Source organism: Gavia stellata, chromosome 12 (genome assembly GCF_030936135.1).
Source record: "Gavia stellata isolate bGavSte3 chromosome 12, bGavSte3.hap2, whole genome shotgun sequence".
Lineage (NCBI taxonomy): Eukaryota > Metazoa > Chordata > Aves > Gaviiformes > Gaviidae > Gavia > Gavia stellata.
Window position 1 is genome coordinate 12306342 of NC_082605.1, and position 21014 is coordinate 12327355.

A 21014-nucleotide genomic window follows, 5' to 3' on the forward strand; every position below is an offset into this window, starting at 1 on the left:
GTATTTTTATTACTTTTTTGTACTTTAGAAAAAGTACACTTGAGACATCTTCATCATGATCAATGACAGCTCATTTATTTCGAGAAAGTAGTTCCAAGCACTTTCCATTTCTGTGTCAGAAATGTTAATATTTTGGAGGCTGCAAATTCCTGTTCTCCTTTTTTAAAATGTATCTTCATGCATTGAGACAATGACAGTACATGAGGCTGCAAAATGGGTGAAGGAGAAAGGAACTGAGAGGATTTCACCGACGATTGGTTTTGCAGCTTTTTTGATTCTCCAAAGACTGTTCTAGCTTTTAGTTTGTTACTGAGAACTAGGTGAATGGCATGGTACAAAAAAAGAACAATTTGGTCAGCCACATCACTTCCTCAAGAGCTTATAGCAGCATAAAAGTATTAAAGGCTTTTCTTTCTGCGATTCCTTCCGGCACTAGAAGCTTTCGGTTGTGTGCTAGGCTCTATAGACCCTGTCGCCATCCTCCAAGCAAACAAACTAAACTTCTGCCTTTGAACATCCATCCGGGAGGAAGGAAGGGAGATGAAAAATTCACCTCCTTCAGTACTTCATGTCTCATTCCTGCTGTTTTAACGGAGCAAGAAGCTGTTACACAGGCATCTCTGCATATCCACTAACTTTGGTTTTCAGATGTTTGTTCCATCTCTCCCCAGCCTGTATTTCTTGTATCCAAGAAACATCTTCCTTTCTCTGCCTTTCTCAGTAAAGGCATCACCACATTTGAGAATTTCTAACAAGCAGCCATAAACGCCCTTCCCTCTGCTGAGCATTTTGCCATCACTATATTCTGCAAGGTACAGGAGTTGAAAAGGAACCTTTAGTATTGACTCAGGACAATGTGTAAGAACTGCATAAGCAGACCAGTTTATATTTTAAGAGTTCTATACATACCAGCCTGTGTTCTCCAGGCACGCACAGGGTACAAACAGGGCGCTAACTTCATTATGCACCTTTATAGTGCAAGTTTCCTTCACCTCTATTTAAAGTTTAGAAGGGCTGAATCCCTAAAAAACACAGGCACTAAATTTCTGACACAGCCTAATTAAGAACACATTCATTTTACCAAGTTGAAAAGAAACTGGTTGATGTCATGATTTTATTAATCTTTATACCAATCTATGCTGTGTTCCCTCTATGTAAGAAAAGCAACATCAACAGAGAGGGAAAAGAGGAGGCTACAGACTGTTACTACATATTATAACTGCTCAGGACCTCCATCTCCAGACTAGCCAGCCCTGGCTTGAAATCCTATAAAGATTAAAAACCCTTTAATGCTTACTATCCAAGCACAAACCAAGACAGAGGCTGTTCTGGAGAGCAGAAGATCTATAGATGCAGGAGTCTTGACCTGGCCTTGCAAGAAGGATGCAGAAAGGATTGCCAGGCTGGAGAGGGCTCCTCCCAGGCTGCGGTCCTGAGCAGCCAGAAGGACTCTGGTGGTATCTCCATGACTTAAGAACACTCAGGCACTTTCTTCAGCTATTTTAAAGTGTTTTAACTGTAGTGATCTCAGGTTCTGAGATATTAAACATCCAAAAGGGAACATCAGTGAGACCTGGCAAGTTTCACTTGGAACAGTGCATAGATCTGGCACATCGCAGTAGATCAAGTATAGCAACAGTAAGGTAATTTGTTTCTAAAGGAAACCGCCCACAAATGGCTTGGGGAGGGCAGAGAGGAACAGAGCCTTGCAACATCCTCATTGGAAATCAGGCAGGCAACAAGGACAGGCCTGCAAAGAGCTGCCTGAAGCAGCTGATGCCAAGAGAGAGTAGAGAGCTGACTCTTGACACAGACTCGCATCCCCTTCTGAAGACACCACATGGACATACAGACATCTCAGGTCTGTCCCCCTCCCCGATGATCTCTGAACTCCAGTGTGTGGATCCTCTCTGCAAAGCCCAACAGTTCTGCTATTTGTTTCACAAGGTTTGTGGTATCAAGCAACACAAGTCTGTGCTACACTGCTGAATATTTGTAACTCAAATCCTACTGAAGGTGTACAGTAGAGGGATGGTTACCAGTTCAATAATATGTAGGTTTAGTTTTACTTTACCTTTTTACTTTAAAAATGCCTAGGAAATTACATTTATATAAAACCTAAGTTATTTAACTTGCAGAATTGGGCACTTAAGAAATGCCAGATGTCCATACAACCTTATTCCTGTCCCTCTTCGATAAGCCCCATGATATAGTCTTTACATGACCACATCCAAAAAAATTTCACAGGAACCCTGCCTTATTAAGTGCACAGGGGAACAGAATTAATGTTGCATAGGCGACTGTAAATCTGGTATTTCCTAACTTTCAAGTGCTTGATTTTGCAACTTAAGTAACATTCTTAATTTATTTTTGTATCCAATAAATAAAATGGTGTATTGGTTGCCTTGCTGACAAACCGATTCCCCCACAGGTGACTTTTACACAACCTCAGAAAAATCAAGACCAGCTGTCCATACACTTGTAAGACCCAAAAGCAAGTCTGCATTTTAAATTTAATAATATAAATAATAACCATAGGTGTTACTCAAACCTTGCAAAATTCTACTACCCAGTCATGTGGAGCAAACCATTCTTTTCTTGGTGAGTGAACAAATTACCAATCTTTTCATATGAGTAAGCAAGCAGATTCGGTGACTTAGCTGGTACACTTTTATGACAAATTTATTCTACTGTGTTAATCCATATGTTGTGTCAGTCAGTAAACATCACCACTCTTTTCTGAGTACTGTTTAACAGAAATGGTATTTCTGTTTAATGAGCATACAACCCTCCCTTCCCCCACTAAGCTTCTCAAACCCTTTTACTCAAAAACTAAACAAGAGCCAATAAATAAATGCATCTTTTATATTCTTATTTTACAGTGCATTTTAACTAGTGAATGTGCTGTGCACTTTTATTCACCTGATTGCCTTCATCTCTGTATTATTACTGTATTTAGCATACCATCACCAGCCAAGCAGAACCAAACAAACTCATGTTCAGACTTCAAAGCAGGAAAAATATTAATTGTGGCGTCTGCATGTTTACAGTAGATGGAGTGACATCCACCACTTCTCCCAGCTAAAGTCACAGAAGGTTCTGCAGACAGCCCAGGTCACTGCCTGTGCCTGCAGGCAGCACTCAGTTTTCACTGTGCAGTTTGGTCTGGTTACTCACGTTGTGCCAGTATTAGTCTGCACACCGTATCAGTCACCCAGAAAGCGTCATTGCCTGGCTGATGCAGTGTTTTAGTTGCTATCCTGCTGGAACAACAGTGCCACTATAGGAAAATAGCAGATGAAACATTAGCCCTGGTAAGCCAATGAAATATCCTTTATCTAGAAATAAGTTAGATGGAAGAATCTAACTATCCAAGCAGGCAAAATTTACTTCTCTTCATTCCTAGCAACACTGCAACAAAAAAATTCTAGAAACGGTATTTCTGTGGCATATATTTTAAATACAGTGCACGGGCACAACTCTGTGAAACAAATTCTGGTATTACAGATAAGATATCTGGAAAGATGTCAGTGAAAAAAAGTACCAGTGTTGCTCACACACGATCGTCTACTCGGGAATCTTTCCAGAGAAAAACACTTTGGCACTCCCATACTAACTTACTGCCTCCCCAGGCAAAGACAGCCTCCCCAGAAGTCTGGTCTCATCCCCTAAATGAACCACATTAGATGTTCCTACTCACTCATGGGTGAGTTCATTATTCCTCCTTTGTACTCTCCTTTGGCAGTTTGGGTAAGCGTGTGGCTGAACTACTATAAACTTTACAGGTACTCTGTAAACTAAATGTTGGTGTTTTCACTCATAAAAAGCCACGAGGCATTAAAAGACAAAACATGGCTGATAATTGTTTAAAAATGCCATTTTCACAACTGCTGCTTTTCAAAATGTCTAGCTCCCTAAAGGATAGTCTGGGTCATTGCTGGTCATCAACAAATTTAAATACTATCTTCTCAAACTTTCTGCAGTTGCTTACTAGTACTGATCTCCACAATCTCTCATCCTTCTTCTGAAAGGCCAGAAAGATCTGTTACGCAATGGTGACGAAGATCTTCCATTTGACCACTCAGGTAATGCACTTGCTGACACAGCTCTTGTTATCCTACTGTAAGAACAGAAAAAACCCGACACTTAAAAGATGCTGAAAGATAAGCTTTTTCTCTTCCATTCAAGCTTCAGAAGTGATGCTCTGATAAAAATCTTGGTAACTTACCCTGCTTTCACATCTTGTCCCTGCAACAATACTTTTCTCCTTGGGGACACTTAGATCGCACCAATACTCAAACAATTAGTAACACGTTGTTGTTAAGCAATAAGTGATTCTTCCATCCTCCAGAAACCAAGCATGCTAGCTACGCGATGGCCTCAGTCCCCACGAGAACGAGTTCAATAAGTAAACTCACTATCCAGCAACCCACAAAACCAGGGAACAGAGTGGCTAAGAATAAAACTAGGACATCCCATGGCTGTGACACGTGAAAGGAAACTGCTGAAGAAACAAGCACAACATGATTACCATCAAATAGTAAAGCCTAAGAGCAAGGCAAATATTGAGAAAAATACATTAAAAACTTTTAAATACAGAATCAATTCTTCTTAATGTCAGAGGAACACAGAGAAAGCATCTTCAGAAAGGACAAGCCCATTTCTCATAGGAAAACATTCCGCTATGCTTAAAATGGGAAACAATCGCAGCTGAGACATGCATATATTTTTCACTACACAAGCTTGAAAGTTGCAGAAGGTGCAGCTTGCACTATGTGAGCAAGGCAGAGTTTTCCTTCTCCTTTTGTTTCTGCCACAGACCTACTGATTTACGAGCATCCTCAACAATAGGGCCCTGTGGCAACCATCCCAAGACAAATCCTGCTTGTCCAAACACTTTCAAAACAGGCAGAGTATCTGAGTCATGCAGGAAAGCATGATGCACTTCTACGGTTCACCTTTCAGTTGAAACTCACCGCACTCAACCTGTGTGTCCATGGAAGCCAACGTGAAAAATATAAAGGATTTATCCCAGGAACTGAGTAACTGCTTCATGAGTCAGACTGGAATTAATCTGCAATACTATGCAGAGGTAAAATTCAGAGAGGAAGGTATTTCAGAGATGGTGTTAGGATTAATACAAGCCTCTCTGCCCACAGAACTGTGAAGAGCTGATTGGTGAGCAGCCTGTCTCCAGAAGCACAAGACCAAGGATAATAATTGCTGTTTATTTTCCTAATTTCCTTGTCTCTGACTCCAGGGGCTGTTGACCTGCTACAGTTTAGCAAGCCCACATTCACAGCCACCACCATATGCCAATTCATATGGATAAACTTTCTTCACAGCATCTCATTTGCCTTTTTTTCCACGAAGATTCCCACATCACGCTCCTTAAAGCAACACTGGTGTTCACAATAGCACTCTCAGCCCTGCTTTTACCCTTTTTATCAGTATAAGCCACTTGTTGCCAGCCTAGCTCTTTTTCCTATCAAAAGTACATTTGTCAGGCAGCCAAGGTTTTGCAAAAATAAAGCGTCCAGAGGGCAACAGTCTCTGCCTCCAGACAACCACGCCAGAAAGATGCTCGACAAACTTCCTTCCACTAAACTTCTCCCCTGTCTCAAGTCCTCTTTGCAAGAGAAAACTGGACTAGTATTTCATACCATTTTTAAATCTTCAAGTTAAGCAAATATAAACCTTTGCCAGTGCAGATTTGGATTTTCCTTAAAACTAACCCCTACAGACTTACTCTAACCCCAAAACAAATCTGGTCTAAAGCAAAACAGGAACATCCATGCACTTCTACAACAGTTGAAAAACTTCAGATAAAATCCTAACTCCAGTTTGAATCATGCAACTTTTTCCACAACCAAGATGCAATCCCAGCATAGATACACACCCCAAAATGCCTCATCCTTGTTAGAAGCTAGTTTCCTGCACTCTGCAGCATCTCAGATGACACTAACTTAACCAAAAAGCCAGTTAATAAATGTTTAAAGCCTAAATTTCTCAGATACTACAGTAATACATACCTTAAAAAAAATAATCAGTGGATAAATAAGCAAGGATGTGAAAAGAAAGACTCAAGGATATGCTGCAGACAGGTAAATTCAAAGATCCTGGCAAACACCAGTAGTAAGGCATTGATTCTTTCTCTCCCAGTGCTCCACTCAAGTCTTCGCATTAATGAGGCAAGATACCAAAAGGAAACAGTGAGCAGTACAAAAGTGCAAGGGTACTTGAATTTTTGTAGAACATTTACCATCACTTGAACAGATGAGAAAAACCAGGAAGCTTAGGTGTGACTTACCACTAAAATGTGCCAATTCAAGACCAATTCCTAATTTAAGTATGACTTTTTACCTTTTTAAAATACAGTGTTTACCCAGTTCATAGATAAGATTTCTATGTGAAACAGCAAAAAATGTCACACTTGCTCCTAGACAGCCAAAAATAAAAATCTTTGAGAATAAATGGTGGTCTTTTATTAAAGAAAAAATAAATGTTAAAATCCAGGGGGGTGCTGTGCACAAGGAGCACAAAAGAAAAGTACAGTGATGCTGAAACTTAACGAATTTACAATTCTTACTATTCCATTAGTGCTCTGAAATTAATCAGAATAGGAACAAAAAGCCAAACCATAAATGCCTGATTTCTCCTGGGTAAACTGGTAGTTGAAGTGCTGGGAATTTATTTTAATTCTAGCAGCAAGCAGGGGGCTTGGGAGAGCCCACATCAGATCAGCTGCAGCGTTTTACAGATGGGTACTATGGAGTTCCACTACAGCCCAGTTCTGAGAGCGTATTTCCACCCCATGCTGAACATGGGAAGGCGGGACATGCCCCTGCCCCTGCCTCCCTCTCTCCCAGCCTTTCAGGAAGTTATGAAGCTAATTTTCCCCAACAGTATTCTCTGGAAGAAAAGTTCACTTCTCATGAAGGTAACATGTATTTTTTAATTATTATTATTTTTTATGCCTCCCCAGGGAAGGTGAGGAGGGGGGAGCTTCCTTGCTCAACAGAGAAAGGAATTTTCCTGTATCAGTGCCAAGAATAGACACCCTAAATTCAGTGATCCTAATCTCCAGCCATCCATCAGCAGCAGGGTGGGACCAGCTGATTCAGATTTTCTATTAGCTAGTGACTTTGTGTACTAAAATAAGTCACTGTACCACCCAATTGTTCCTGCTGCTCTCAGCTCTGCAAAAGCACAGACTTAATAGTAGCTGCCTCAACTTAACTGTAAGTATTTCCCCAGCAGGTCCTTTATAACTGGCACAACCCTCTTCCCACCAACTCTCCTGCATGCCCCTTTGACTTTACATCATGAGCTTTTCCTATGACATTTGCTCCACTATCCTTTTGGCACACATCAGGGAAAATGCCAACTCTGACTATCTACAGTACCACAAGAGGCAGAACCCAAGAACAAACCGAACCTGCAGACAGACTATTCGATGGCAACTGTTCATTTACAGGGCAAATTAGTATTCATACAGACAGTAATCAAGGCCCATATATAGCACACAGTGTGTGACAAATGAAGACAGGATAAAATAATAATACCCACACCTCTGTATTTTAAAAGGCATAAGAAGATACCAAAACAGTTCACTAATATATCAGCTTAATAAATGAGACTGTTGGTCGAATGTTCAATAACCCACATTCATTGGTTATTTTCTGGACCAGAAAATAAAATATGCATAATTTGATTCACATTATTCCATTATTTACACAGTAAAATCAGTAGCAGAATAAGTAAACTGGCAAAAGATTTGAAAATAACACTAAATATAAACAATTAAAAATGCACAACCAAGGCTAACAGAGAACTCTGTTAACCCAGTCAGACAACCCACACAGTTGGTACTCTGCAAGTTTTCAACTCCCATAGACTAGTGCCATGCATTGGAAGCAAAAATAAAGAAAGAATCTGAGATCAGTTCATTTCAGTTAAAGCAGCATGTGTCTCCATGGGCCACAAAAACTTCTGTTCTCATTCATATTCATATAGCCACAGAGAAACAAAAGGACTTGGTAAGCCAGGTCTCTCTGGATATTAGCAGCATAGGCCATGCACAAGTGAGTAAATTTTTAGCAAAGATAAAGACAAATGTTTCATGAGTTCAGATGGCTCTAGAGCATCCCAAGAATTGGTATCCAGACACACACATTTGGCCTAAGCTTCTCTCCAGCTTAGAGGACAGAACACCTTGGACCTGTTGTTCTAATTCAACCTCACCATCAGCCAAAAAGAAAGGTAGCTGGCCATTTCAAACAAAGGAAACAATACACCTGGTACCAAAATTCTGAAGAGTGACTGCTGATTTTGGGTCTCCCACATAACCCATATTAATAGAGACAAAACCTTCCGAAAGCTACAGATATCCTCCTCCTACTTTCCTTCCTAGTCACAAAATTGGCATCCAAACAACCACCACAACACCACAGGTCTGTAAGTTCCTTTGAATGGCCTCCAAAGTCAGTAAGTGGAAATTCAAAGGAGAAACTTTTTTTTTTTTTAAAAAAGAAGCTAAAACAGCAACATAGCAACCTCACAGAAAAGGGGGAAATACGAATTGCTCATTTGATCAATTGATGTAGTGAGGCATTTAGAAAACAGCCTCACTAATTCAAAATCATGCCCTGACAGAGATCTTGGTTTATTTTTTTACTATTAAAATAGTAAAGCAAACAAAAAAGTATTCAAGAAGTTTGCATTATAAATTGCAAACATGGTAGGGTATGCTAAATGTTTACTCCTACAGTAAAGTAAGGAGAGATATTATGCAGTACTCAAACACAGCTTTATGGAATTTTGAAAAGAAGGAAGAACACTAAACATTTTCTTCCAACAATGATGTTTTAGATTAGGAAAATAAAAATTAATAGTTCTTTACCCAAAAGTTAATGAAAAACCTACTGCACTAATACATCAAGTAAACATTTGCTAAAGTTTACATCAACTCTGCTCATTTAGGGGTAAGCAATTAAGTTATTTACGTATTGCACATCTCCACCTAAACCATTCATCATGAAAAATTCCACTACAGGATGTATTAACAAATGGTTCTCCACTAATTACTGAAAGGTAGCCACCACCATAATCAAACTTATGACAGCAGTGTAATAGTACCAAGACCACTATAGAAAGTGTATCTATCTGTACTGAAGCGACAGTAAAAATTCCCAATCAAGTTCTTCCTTTAGATGCTAACTCCTCCAGAAAGCACCTCTATTTTCTGCCACAATAAGGTGGGTCAAGTACGTACACTATAACAGATTAACACCTGTGCAACACAAAAACAACATGCATTAATCAAGGCTCCAAGTTCTCCACGCCACGAGCTTGATCCCAACTTTAGCACCCTATACCTCTGTAAGGCATCTTGTAGGAAATTCTTTTTGCCTACTAAAACAGATGTTAATAATTGAGGTTCTTATTTAATAAAACGTGAAAATACATAAAATAGTGTTCTTTGTGTTATTTAATCTAATGCTATTTTCTATTTGTTTTACACTGTGTTTACATTTTCAATGTACTGCAGAATGACCATGTAAAATACGTCAATGGAAAGCTGGAAGTTTTGTTAACTGGGAAGAGAACGGATGAGCCACTTAGGAAGGCACACAAGCAAAGCAGGTTTGCAGGAAGAACAGAGTGGCTAGGCATCAAAAGGACCCATGAAAAACCAGCATCAAATTACTCAACACTGCATTGAACTGAATAAACCAGTCACTTGTAAGCAGTGATTTCTGACTGCAAGCAGACAGGATGTAATACACTAGGTATACAAATGTAAGAAAAATGTGTATAAAGACTCTGGAACATGACAGTGAAAATTCTGTAGCCCACCAATATACATACTTATGCAGAACAAGTGTTTTCCCTTCCCACGTACAGCATTAAAGACAGCTTACCCTTTCCACCTGTCCTTCTTTGTGCTTCAGTTTGTACACTTTCAGCTTTGGAAGGAAAGTCTCCATGTAGTTCTTGTCTTCCATGCCTTGAAGCAGTACCCCATGGAACGCCAACCTGCAGGTATTTGCATGAATATCTGTATCCAGCTTGGAGCCGATCACAAGGCACAGTTTAGGACAAGTGACTGGTTTTTCAAACTCTAGCAAAGCCCACTGTTGTCTTGGGAGCTGGACTTCTCCTACCTGGTCATTTTCTTTGTTCTCCTCTGAAGAATTTGAGTCCTTGGACAAATATTCCTCTTGATAAAGATAATCTTTTTCAAAATCAAAAACATTTTCTTGAATTTCTTCATTGAAGTCAGCAGGGGCTGGACTGAAAAACAACACTCTTCCCATAACTGTTTCATGACCAACTGTGATATGAAACTTGGCTTTGGTGTGAAGAGCTCCTCGAAAATACTGGATTTTCTTCAGGGAAATTATTGCAGCATGGATGGTATGAAGTGATTCTGGGGTGCAAATTAGGCCTCGTTCTAGCAGTTTGGGATCAAACTGGGTTACACAGATACCGACTCTGTCACCCTGCATAGCGTAAGTCACGGGAGTATGGAACATCTGCATGGACTTGACCTTCTTTGTCACCTATTGATGAAAGAGCAAGAAAAAAAAGAAGCAATTAATTGCATACAGGTGCATCACAAACACAAAGCCACCCTGCTCTTTTGTAAGATGACTGACCTTCTAGAAGAGTCCGCAATTCAAAAAGTAGAAAGTCAGACTGAGAACAGCCCATCGTTTAGAATTACCACAGGTTTGAACCTCTTAGCTTATTCTATTCACAAGACTAAGATTATCATAGCCACAGTTGTGTTGATATTTACATCATCTGTGCTGCAATACCTACAAATACCTGTAAATCAACAGATACACCCACACCATGGAACAGCTTATTTAATGTACTCCCCCTAAGCACCTGCACCATCAAAAGTGTAGTACTACAATATCTATCCATGCACCTATGTGACTGTTTTCCCACCCCTTCTATGAAAATAATTTCATACACTTCAACTTTAATTCAACTGTAAAAATGCTCAGGACAAAAAAACCCTTTCCTTATAATGTATTTGTACAACACCAAGCACAATAAAATCTTGTAAACTATCACTGCAAAACAGTTAGTAATACAAAAATATACCATCGCCTAGTCTATGACATTCCATTTCTTAAAAAACGTCCTCAAAGCTTTCTTGCAAAGAATTGAATGTTCATAAATACATGGCTAGCATCACTGTCACTAAAATGTGGGGTTCCACTTGTTAGGATTATCATAAAAGAAGCGCAGCATTGGCCACCACTAATACTTAAAATTTATTTAGCTCTTCCCAGATGCTATAAAAGTTTGACCTTAATGAGCTTGCTATTATATTACTTATTTCAAGGAGTTCTCAAGAGGAAAAGAAGAATTAAATAAGCTTTTAAAGATCAGCACTGATGAAGAGAATTCCAAACCAAAGGATTGGACTCAGCAGATCTGGGCTTCATTCTCAGTACGTCACACAGCTTAGAGTACATCATTTAGGTTAGATGACTCTGAACAGTCTAGAGAAGTTAACCTTATTAATTTTAATCACAGAATTATTTACTCACAGGAGAATACTGAAAATATCAGCCCTTTTTCTGCATCTTGGATGCAATGCATAAGTGGAAACAAAACTATGTTTTTCACCTTTTCTACAAAGCCTGCCGCCCTATATGAAGGGCACGGTATTTGGCTTCAGACAAATCTTTGTAACGCCCAATCCCAACATCACCAAACTAAGCAACACTAAGAGAAGACTGTAGGGGGAAAAAAAAAAAGGAAGACAGACCCAGAGAGGAAGAAATTGCAGAAACTTAGATCAAAATAGAGGAGCAGATGTTAAGTCTATTAGCTGAACTAAAACCTTCAGCAACTGAAATATAAAGAGCTCTCCATGTAAGTCAGCAAAAAATGGTCACAGGCAATATACAGAAAGGTGATAAAAAAGGGGGGGGGGAATCTAGCAGCTGCACAGCTTCTAGAAAACAACAAAAATCCTGTATGCCTTCTTGAAATCATAATTATACAAATAACAATGGCCATAAGCTTTACCACTATAAATATTGCTTGGGTTCCCTAGATTTCTGGCTGCTAACCAAAACCAAAAGAAACATCCTTTTTCAGATCATAATAAATCATTATTGCAACATTTTTCAAATCAAATACCACATCAATACCTGCGGATTCTTGGAGAATCCACAGAATATTATGAGAAAGGAGATCAAGAGGTGTTTTCATGCAAGAGAAAAACCCCTCACTAAAAAGCCTGGACCAAAATAGCTTGGTATGATCTTAACTAATGTCAGAACAGACTTAAAAGGCCATTCTAAATACTCACTAGGATTTCAGTTTCAAGCATTTTTCTACTCAAATATATACGCTTTATCCCTTTAGCCAAACCTCCTGGACAGTACAACCTAACTGGATAGATTGGAGAGAAAGTGTTTAGCATTTACCTGTACCTCTCTATTCACTTCCAAGCTTGTACTTCAGAAGGCTGGAAGTATGGTGGCTTGAATCAAACCCTTCCTTCTTTCATTTACTATAACCTAGGCCTCCCTCACCAGTTTCAATCATTGTGATAATTGCAACACTGATGATACAAGTAATGTTTAAGGACTTTGGAAAAAGAGAGAAGGTTTTCTAAACCTGTGTTTCAAAGAAAAAAGCACTACGAGATGGAAATTGCCATATGAAAGTACCAGCCCAAACCACAGGGGCTTGAAAGACTTCTGTGATTTTGTGTATGATAATACTGCCAGGAAATCTTCCACAACCATGGATAGGGTGAATAAACTGACAAGAACTAAGGAATCTTCCATCCCTGTTGCTCCTCAACATAAAACTGGAAGATGCACCAAAGATCTCTGCAGTCTTCTACCTTAAAATGGAGCCACAAAGATTTTTCTTTATTTTACTATTAATATTCCAGTTTACAATATACTTTTTAGAAACTATCCACCTAAACAGTCAAGCGAAATTATTACAGAAAATACTTGCCAGTCTCTAAAACAGTCTACATACATTCATCTGAAACACATATTTCATAGAACTCAGATAACATGAACGAATAAAGATTGTGTTTAAAAATGCCTATTTTTGTGTGCGTATACTCAGAACACATCTTAGCTTTTAATTAGGGATCTATGAAACATTCCTCGAAGTGGTATGCCTACTCTCCACCCTTAAATTAACTCAAATGATTAGGCTTGATGCATCTAACATGCGGCCCATAAATAACCATTAGAAAGAAAATTAACAAGTACTTTTGAAATATTCACTTCACATGATTGAACTTTTTCAGTGAGATTTGCAGTTCTCAAGTACGGCATACAGAGCTCGCTTGTATCAGAATACTAGCTGTGTTCTTCCACATTTCTCAGTGTTAAACTACATTAAAAAAGAGTATACAATTGTAAAGTGTCACTTTCCATGACAAAAGCTTGCTGTAATTCCTATGTGTAGGAGAAACTCTGCAGTGGAGTATCAATACAAGAGTATTTTTCGTCATTGCATGAGGCTTTAACAGAATAGCTCCCATTCATACACTTGCTGATGGTCCTCACGGTCTCCAATGCAAGTTCAAGAAAAGTCTTGGATCCTGACTAATTTTCTTTTCAGGCTGCTCTTTCAGAAAAGACTATCCTAATTAAAAAAAAAACTGAAAATTTGCAAAATCATGTAAAATAAAACTTTTTCCCTCCAAGCAAAGCAGATTACCTGTGCTGTCCCCAACTGTCTCATGGGAGGCAAGCCCCCCAACCCTAGCTGTGCTCACCCAGAGCTTTAAGAATCACCCGATTTCTTTGTAGCTAGGTCTGGCTTTCAGACAGGTTTGCTTGCTTGTCCTCAGACACGTGAAGGGAAAGATACTGCATTAATCAACCTACTGAAAAATCAGCACTTCGTGCTGACCTATCCAGCTCCTTGCAGATGATTTAATCAGCCCATCTATATTTGTTTTAAATGTAAACAGTTTTTCTCCTTATGTTCGTGGTATCTATTCTTCTATCTAAAGTTCCCATACACACGTAAGAGGACAGAAGAAAAGTAAATGGGAAGAACACATTCAAGCCCATTCCTTTCCCCCCCCCCATGTGTTCTCAGCACCAGAATCGACTGTACAAGCTGTTTACAGCACAGTATCTTAACTAACCATAAACTCTGTTCCAAGAGCATAACGTAAGTAGGAATTAGAATCTGACCAGAACAACACTAGAGTGTGCTTAGGTGGTTGGGGGAGGTGGATTAGATCACATGAGAACCGAGTTGGAATTGCATCGCCTTCAAAAGGTCAGGCGTGGAACCAGCAGAGAAGTGAATCAGTGAGTTGATCTGCACCCACTGGATCAAATAACAAGAGCCAGAGTAACTTTAAATCACTAACTTCCTGTTTTCTGAGCAGACCATGAACATCAGTACAGTATTTCATTCCATTTCACTTTGACCCCGACTGACAGAGACATTCGTCCATGATTTAAAAAACTCCAAATGTAGGGGTTTTTTCCAAGAGACTGAAGTATATAACTAAAATTCATCTTTGGTTTGTCTGGCCTTTAAAATACAAACCTGGAAGCACTGAAAAGGATGCAAATGGCCCTCAGTATTGGATTTGGTTTTCTTATGCATGTCTAGGTTCCCTATGTAAGGGGATCCCCACAAGTTATAGAACAGTTCTAAACTTTCACATATTTTCTTTAGCTTTACAGCAATAGAAATTTCAAGTAGGGAGTTGGGGCTGGACCACTCAAGTCCACCTAACCACCTACCAACATAATGATGTTAAATACATCAGAGCATTCTGTCCTGAGCGATAGCAATTCATAACTGAGACCAGCTATGACCAATGTCTTCAGCATTTCTCTGCATTTACTCTGAGCACCCAATTTTTGTCCTCAAAATGCTGTCTGTAAAACAACTTTTATCTCATCTTGCCCATGAAAATAGTGCAGGCCCATTTTAGCAATCCACTAAATAGAGACATATTTCCCTCTTCTTTTGGAGAATTAGGCATTTAGACACAGAAAGAAAGTAAAAAATATTGAGTGCAACTTTAAAGAGACAGACTTCATTGCATACAAACAATGTAGGTAAACATGGGAAACTTGGATACCATTCTAAAACTTGCTACAAACTTTGGAGAAATTCACTCACGTTTTATTTTCTGATAATGGCACAAGGGAATTGATTATATCTCATCATATAAATGAAGAACCATGTGTTGAAATCTTACATCATTCGCAAAGGGATTTGCTTCTCTTTTTAAATTTTATTTGTATAATCACATAAATGTTCCTAAAGCATTATGTAAAGATCTACTAAAAGGGTGAGAAAGAAGTTTATGTGTTCAAATGCAGATTAAAAAATGCAAAACAGAAATCAAAAGCACCCAAACAGTTCAGCCCTTGAGATAAACAAATGTGTTCAATATAAGAGAACCCGTTATTTGAAGACCAAAGGAAAAGCCCACTAAGATTTTCAAAGCAGTTTAGTACAGACTAATAGAAAACAGGATACAGAAAAAGTCCACTAATGACTTTTCCCCCTGATATGTCAGAGCTTCTTTTCCTTTATTTATCCAACTTCCATTAAGTTATCACCCATATGCCATTGCTCATAGCTTCTTTAAAGGACCTAGCCAACCTGCTGCCTCCCAATGCTGTGAGTGCATCTTTCTGATACAATAGATACAGCAACCATACTTCCCTGTAATACTGATGAGAAACTGCAAAGTTAAAATAATTAGTCTTAATAACCTATTAGAGAAAATACTAATTATAAATGGACTATTTATAAAAGCAGTATTACATATGTATTACAAAAAAAGACCCCACTTTAAATACAGAGGACTCCAACCAGTTTAAAATCAAGATCGCATCTCGGAGCCCAGCTGCTAAGAGCTGCATCTTTAAACTTACATCCAAGAAGGGAGAAGAACTGATAAATGAAGCAAGCACCATTTCAGCCTGGAGGTTTAGAAATACATCAAGAGGAAGCCTGCCTGAATCAGCACACAAACAAGAAAAACAAACCACAAGAGGCATAAACTGACCATACATTGCAGCAGAGTGTCAAATACAAGAAACACCACCTTAATTTCATCCAGTAGAAGTACCTGCTTACAGCTGAAGAGCAGCAAACCATGGCCCAACTGCACAGCCAAAATGCATCCCATATCTGCTGCATTTGAAAGCAAGGACTGCCTTCCCCCCCTGCTGCTCTACTACAAACCCAAACAAAGAATAAGGCATCTCATCTTCCTGCTTCTAGTATCATCTCTTGGTGGTCAGAGGGTATTCAAGCTACACTGTCAAAAAAATGCAGTTCACTTGTCTGAAAGGCTACCACAATTTTCAGTTTTCAGCCAACCCCTGTCTAAGCACACATACTGAAATTAAGCAAAGCTCTAATTCAGACATAAGACTGCTCTCACATATAAGCAGATCTCAAATTCTCTTCTAAACATGAAGCATGCTGAACGCTGTGCTTTCTGAGGGATGACCATTCAGAAGTGAAAGCTGAGTCCTATAGATGAGTAAGCAGCAACGTGTTTAGCAAAGGCGGCAAACCAATCCTGCTTGAAAGTGTCAAAAGTACACCTAGGCCGTGAAGGCACAAGACAGCAACAACGAGCATTTAGAAATCATGAGTCAAGGCCTCTGCCCTAATCCATCCACATCCTCCACTCAAATAAAAAAAAAAAATCTTTTATTTTTAAAATTAAGATATGGAATATTTTCTTAAATCTCTGAGATGCCTTTGCAGTTCATGCCGTATCTCAATAAAAATTGAGAAACATTAGTTCCAAATCTTCTACCAGGATTTCAGAACAGCATAAAATGGAGATGAAACAGGAGCTGTCAATAGTACATTGCTGAACAACAATCACATGATGCAAACTTTGCCCACTGCTCAGGTTGTGGAAAGCCATCTCTTCTGAGCCAACATCAAAACGGCAGCTAGGACCAACTACAAAGAGTAGAAACCTCAAAGAATCAAAAATAATTCCAAAGTTTGCAGGTGCCACCAAGATCATGTGGCTTAGTAACAATTTTCTGAAAGATCTTGAATATTTCTATAATCTATTATTTGTCCATGGCCTCACTTTACCTCCAGATGGGAAAGGAATATAGCATCTGGAAGAAAAACTATTTCACCTAAAAAAATTAAAAGAATCATTCTAAGTGACATTTGTAAGGGCATGTGACCACTGTGGTGCTTATGTAATGCTGCACACATGCTATCAGATTTTATTTAATATACTCCTCCTCCTGATAAAACACCACCATAGCCTGAAGAGCCTGCACTGCAATGCTGGAATAAAGCAATATAAAAGGGGATACTGAAGTCCCTTTAGCTTGTTTCCTTTCACAGCATGTAAAATATGGCTATGCATCCAGTAAATAAACAAGCAGGTCAACAATCTTACTCTCATGCTGCTCTGCTTTAATGCAGTAATTTAAATTAAAATTACATGTATGCTATATTCATGCACACAACCACAAATCAAAAATTAGCAAGTCTTAAGATTTTGCACATAAAGTTAAGTGACCTTCTGTGCCTATACATTCTCCTGTAGCCTTGAAGTATATAATCTCAAATTTTTCAATAGGACCTAATCCATCCCATGCACAGGTTGGACAAAGCTCACTGACTAAGAAAACTATCCTCTATCTATTTTCTTTTCTAACCGAACTGCCCTGAATTAATTATTTGTTGTAAACCATCAGATTCACACTGTATTGCATGTATGCTATCTTACTGGAGTATTTACTTGGTAAACTTCAGTAATCTTGTCACCCTTGTGATATAACATGGCATTACACCCCGCTGCAGATAGGAAACTCAACTGCATAATTTGTCACAATCCAAATTCTCAAGAAAAACTCAACGTCCAGTTTTTGAAAGCAAAGCTGATTTTTCAGGATATTTATCATTTCATAGCAATTGTCCTCATTCACAGCAAAGCTTCCAATAGCCTTAACCACTTCAGCCAATTTTCAACTCGCACCAAAATCCCCAAATTCAACCCATACCTCCCCAGCTTCCCCATGAGAATGCTGTGAGAGATGTTTCCCAAGCCATACTGAAGTCATGACTTTGCCTGTCTCTACATTTTGCCACAGAAGGCAATCAGGCTGGTCAAAGCATGATTTGCCCTTGCAGTATTTCCCAGTAAATAACATGTTCTTAATATGCTTTTCAGCTTCCACCCCTTACATCTCCTCCTCTACCTGGGATTCAACAAGGGGAACAGCAAGAGCACCAAGCCCCACTGCACCTTTATTTCCTCTCCGTATTGCCTCTTCTAGATTTGGGTGAATCTATTCATGTAGGGGAGGGACCACATCCCCGTTTATTCCTCTGGCCAAAAGAGAATAACAATCGCACACGTTGAATGCTGGGGGCCATAGGCAGGGATGAGATCCCCACACTCCACAGATGTATGGAAGGAAGCAGAAGCCAGACACCTACTATATAACCTTTCATCTCCAAATGACTAAAATCTCTCTTTTTTGTCACCAAAAAAGGATTCTTAAGATGTCAAGTATCCTTAAATTAAGTGGTACTGCTTGTGCCATCCATCACTATAGATGACAAAGTACGCATTTTAAAAGCCTAATATAATGCCAATGAGTAGCCAGAGAATGTCAGACCCATAGTAAAACTATGACATAAAATAAGCCTAACATTTACATACCAATTAAAATTTCTGCAACTTATAAAAAAATATTTCAACGAAACATTTTTCAAAGAAAAAACAAATCCAAAAAAAGTAGTCAAACCCAATGCAAAATTATAGATTAAAGAAAGGCTGTCTGGAATTTTCTTCTTCTAACAGAATGAACTGAATTCTTTTTTCCAAATAGATTTAGGTTTAGAACAATAATAATACTTTTATCTGAAGACTTCAAAGTCACACGCAAAAGAATATATCACAGTAAACACAGGGTTGAAGGTTTTATAGAAGAACTTCTACTAGGATTTTTTTTTTTTCCTTCCTCTTTAAAAGAAATTTGTTTACTACCAGTCTTTGAAAAGCATAAAAGGGAGGAAACTATAGGGTAAAGAAGTAAAACTTTTATGCTTGAGGAACATTCGGAGCTTTGTGAGAAGGCTGGTTTTGGTAGAATATGCGACATGTAGCCCAATGTGAGTAACATTATATCTCAAATAAAAATCAGCCCATGAATATACATAATCCAAAAGGTAATTCTCCCAATCTCTGAAATGTAATGGAGCTACTCTAGATCACTGAGGCATGAATATTTACCGTATTCAGGCTTTACTGCTCTCGATCTGGGTTCAATTTTGCAAATTAAAAATGAAGGCTCTGTGGATAGAGAGATTAAAGAAGAGCATCCCAAAGCCTGCCTGTTTCCTTGGCGTGGTAGCAGTGATCTGGTTACCCTTCTGTTAGGTTATTTCTTTTTACTTAATGGAGTAGGTCAAAAGCAATTGAGAGTGGAAAGAGGAGGTCAGTGCTGGGTCATAACCTTGGAGTTAAAGGCTCACTAAGGAAAACAAACACAGAGCAAACATAAAGCTGCATTTAAAAATAAAACCTATAATGAAAAATAATAATTTTCAGCTCTTTTCACTTCTATTTTGACAGGTCAAGAGGAAAAATAAGACCAAAGTTCTTTTGCTCATTTCTTTCTCATGAACAAAATTCCCTTCTCTAAAATAAGCTCATTAATAGAAGCCATGATTTATACAAAATGAAACAAAGGTGATGAATAATTACTGAGGGATCTGGTAGGCTTCATTAGCTGTAGCAAACATTAACGTTAATTGTGATGATTTGTACATTTTCTACTAAATACTTAGAATATAAACACAACAGCATTCTAGTGCCATGCAGCAAACAAGCAAACGCAAGTATGCGCATCAGTAAAATTAAATGATACAATACTACACCTAGTGAATTCCTTGTAGTAATTACAATCAAAACAAAGGCTACCTCTGCTATAAGAAAATAAGAAAAAAAAAGGAATTAATTACTATCAGACAAGCATTTTTCACAATAATCCTTTTTATGAAATAAAAAACAATTGGTATACAAAACCTTTATAGATTTTTTTTTCCTTGAGGTAGGATTTTTTTGGTGGCATATTTTAAGAGAGTTCAACGAGTAAGCATTTTCTAATACAAGTCAGTAACAGTGATTAAGATTAGACAAGTAAATTTATATCCACTGCACTGTATATTTTCCAAATCTCAGCAGTTCAGTCTAGAGTAAAGAACAAATGGATTTATCCCTACCATCTTGGCAAATACCACTAAGCTATTAAAAGAACAAAGCAGTACGGTGCAAAGTTTAATATAGCAAAACCAAATTCTAATGCACAGATATATGGTAAAAAAAGTCATGTTTACAATAATGATTCTGATTAATCCATTCACATGCAGCTTGGGAAGAAAGGAGGCAGAAGGGAATTAAAATGGAGGAGAAAAATTGAGGAAAGAATGAAGAGACTGCATCTTTTAAAACTGGAAATAAAGCCAAAATGTAGTGGTCATCAGCTAGCAAAACCAGCATTTACCATATTGAGATGCCATGTGACATCTTATGAAATAAGAAATTCACACTTTTTTGCCTCTGAGCTACATCCTGGTACCAAAGGGTTACTGTGCTTTGAAACCTTCACCAATGGCCTTACTAAACATTTAATATTTTTCTTTCTGCTTTCTTAAAGGCCCCAGATGTGTTCCTGTAGATCAAAAGAGACCAACTTATAAAGTTAAACGAAATCAAGGGCTTTTGTTCCAAGGCATCGTTGCTGAACTAATTATTCCTGGATGTTGTTTAATGAAATAGCGGTGCCATATATTAAAACAGTTAACAGGATGAGTTGCGTGAGTTATAGGAAAGGTCTGATCCGGGATTATAAATTTAAGGTTTTCTTCAAAGGAGATGAAACAAAGTACTCTCAACTCCCCAGTCTTTTCTGTCACTGGAAGACTGAAATAAAAGAACCCAAAAATGTATGAAAGCTGAAATATCATTC

General features: G+C 38.4%; 1 protein-coding gene across 1 annotated transcript in view; it reads right to left on the reverse strand.

The window, feature by feature from the left end:
* EEFSEC (eukaryotic elongation factor, selenocysteine-tRNA specific) overlaps nucleotides 1-21014 on the reverse strand; it is a 125449-nt gene that overhangs the window by 46186 nt on the left and 58249 nt on the right. The window contains exon 5 of the mRNA XM_059823242.1: nucleotides 9924-10565. Within this exon, the coding sequence (XP_059679225.1) occupies nucleotides 9924-10565 (642 nt within the window). The remainder of the gene's footprint in view (nucleotides 1-9923; nucleotides 10566-21014) is intronic.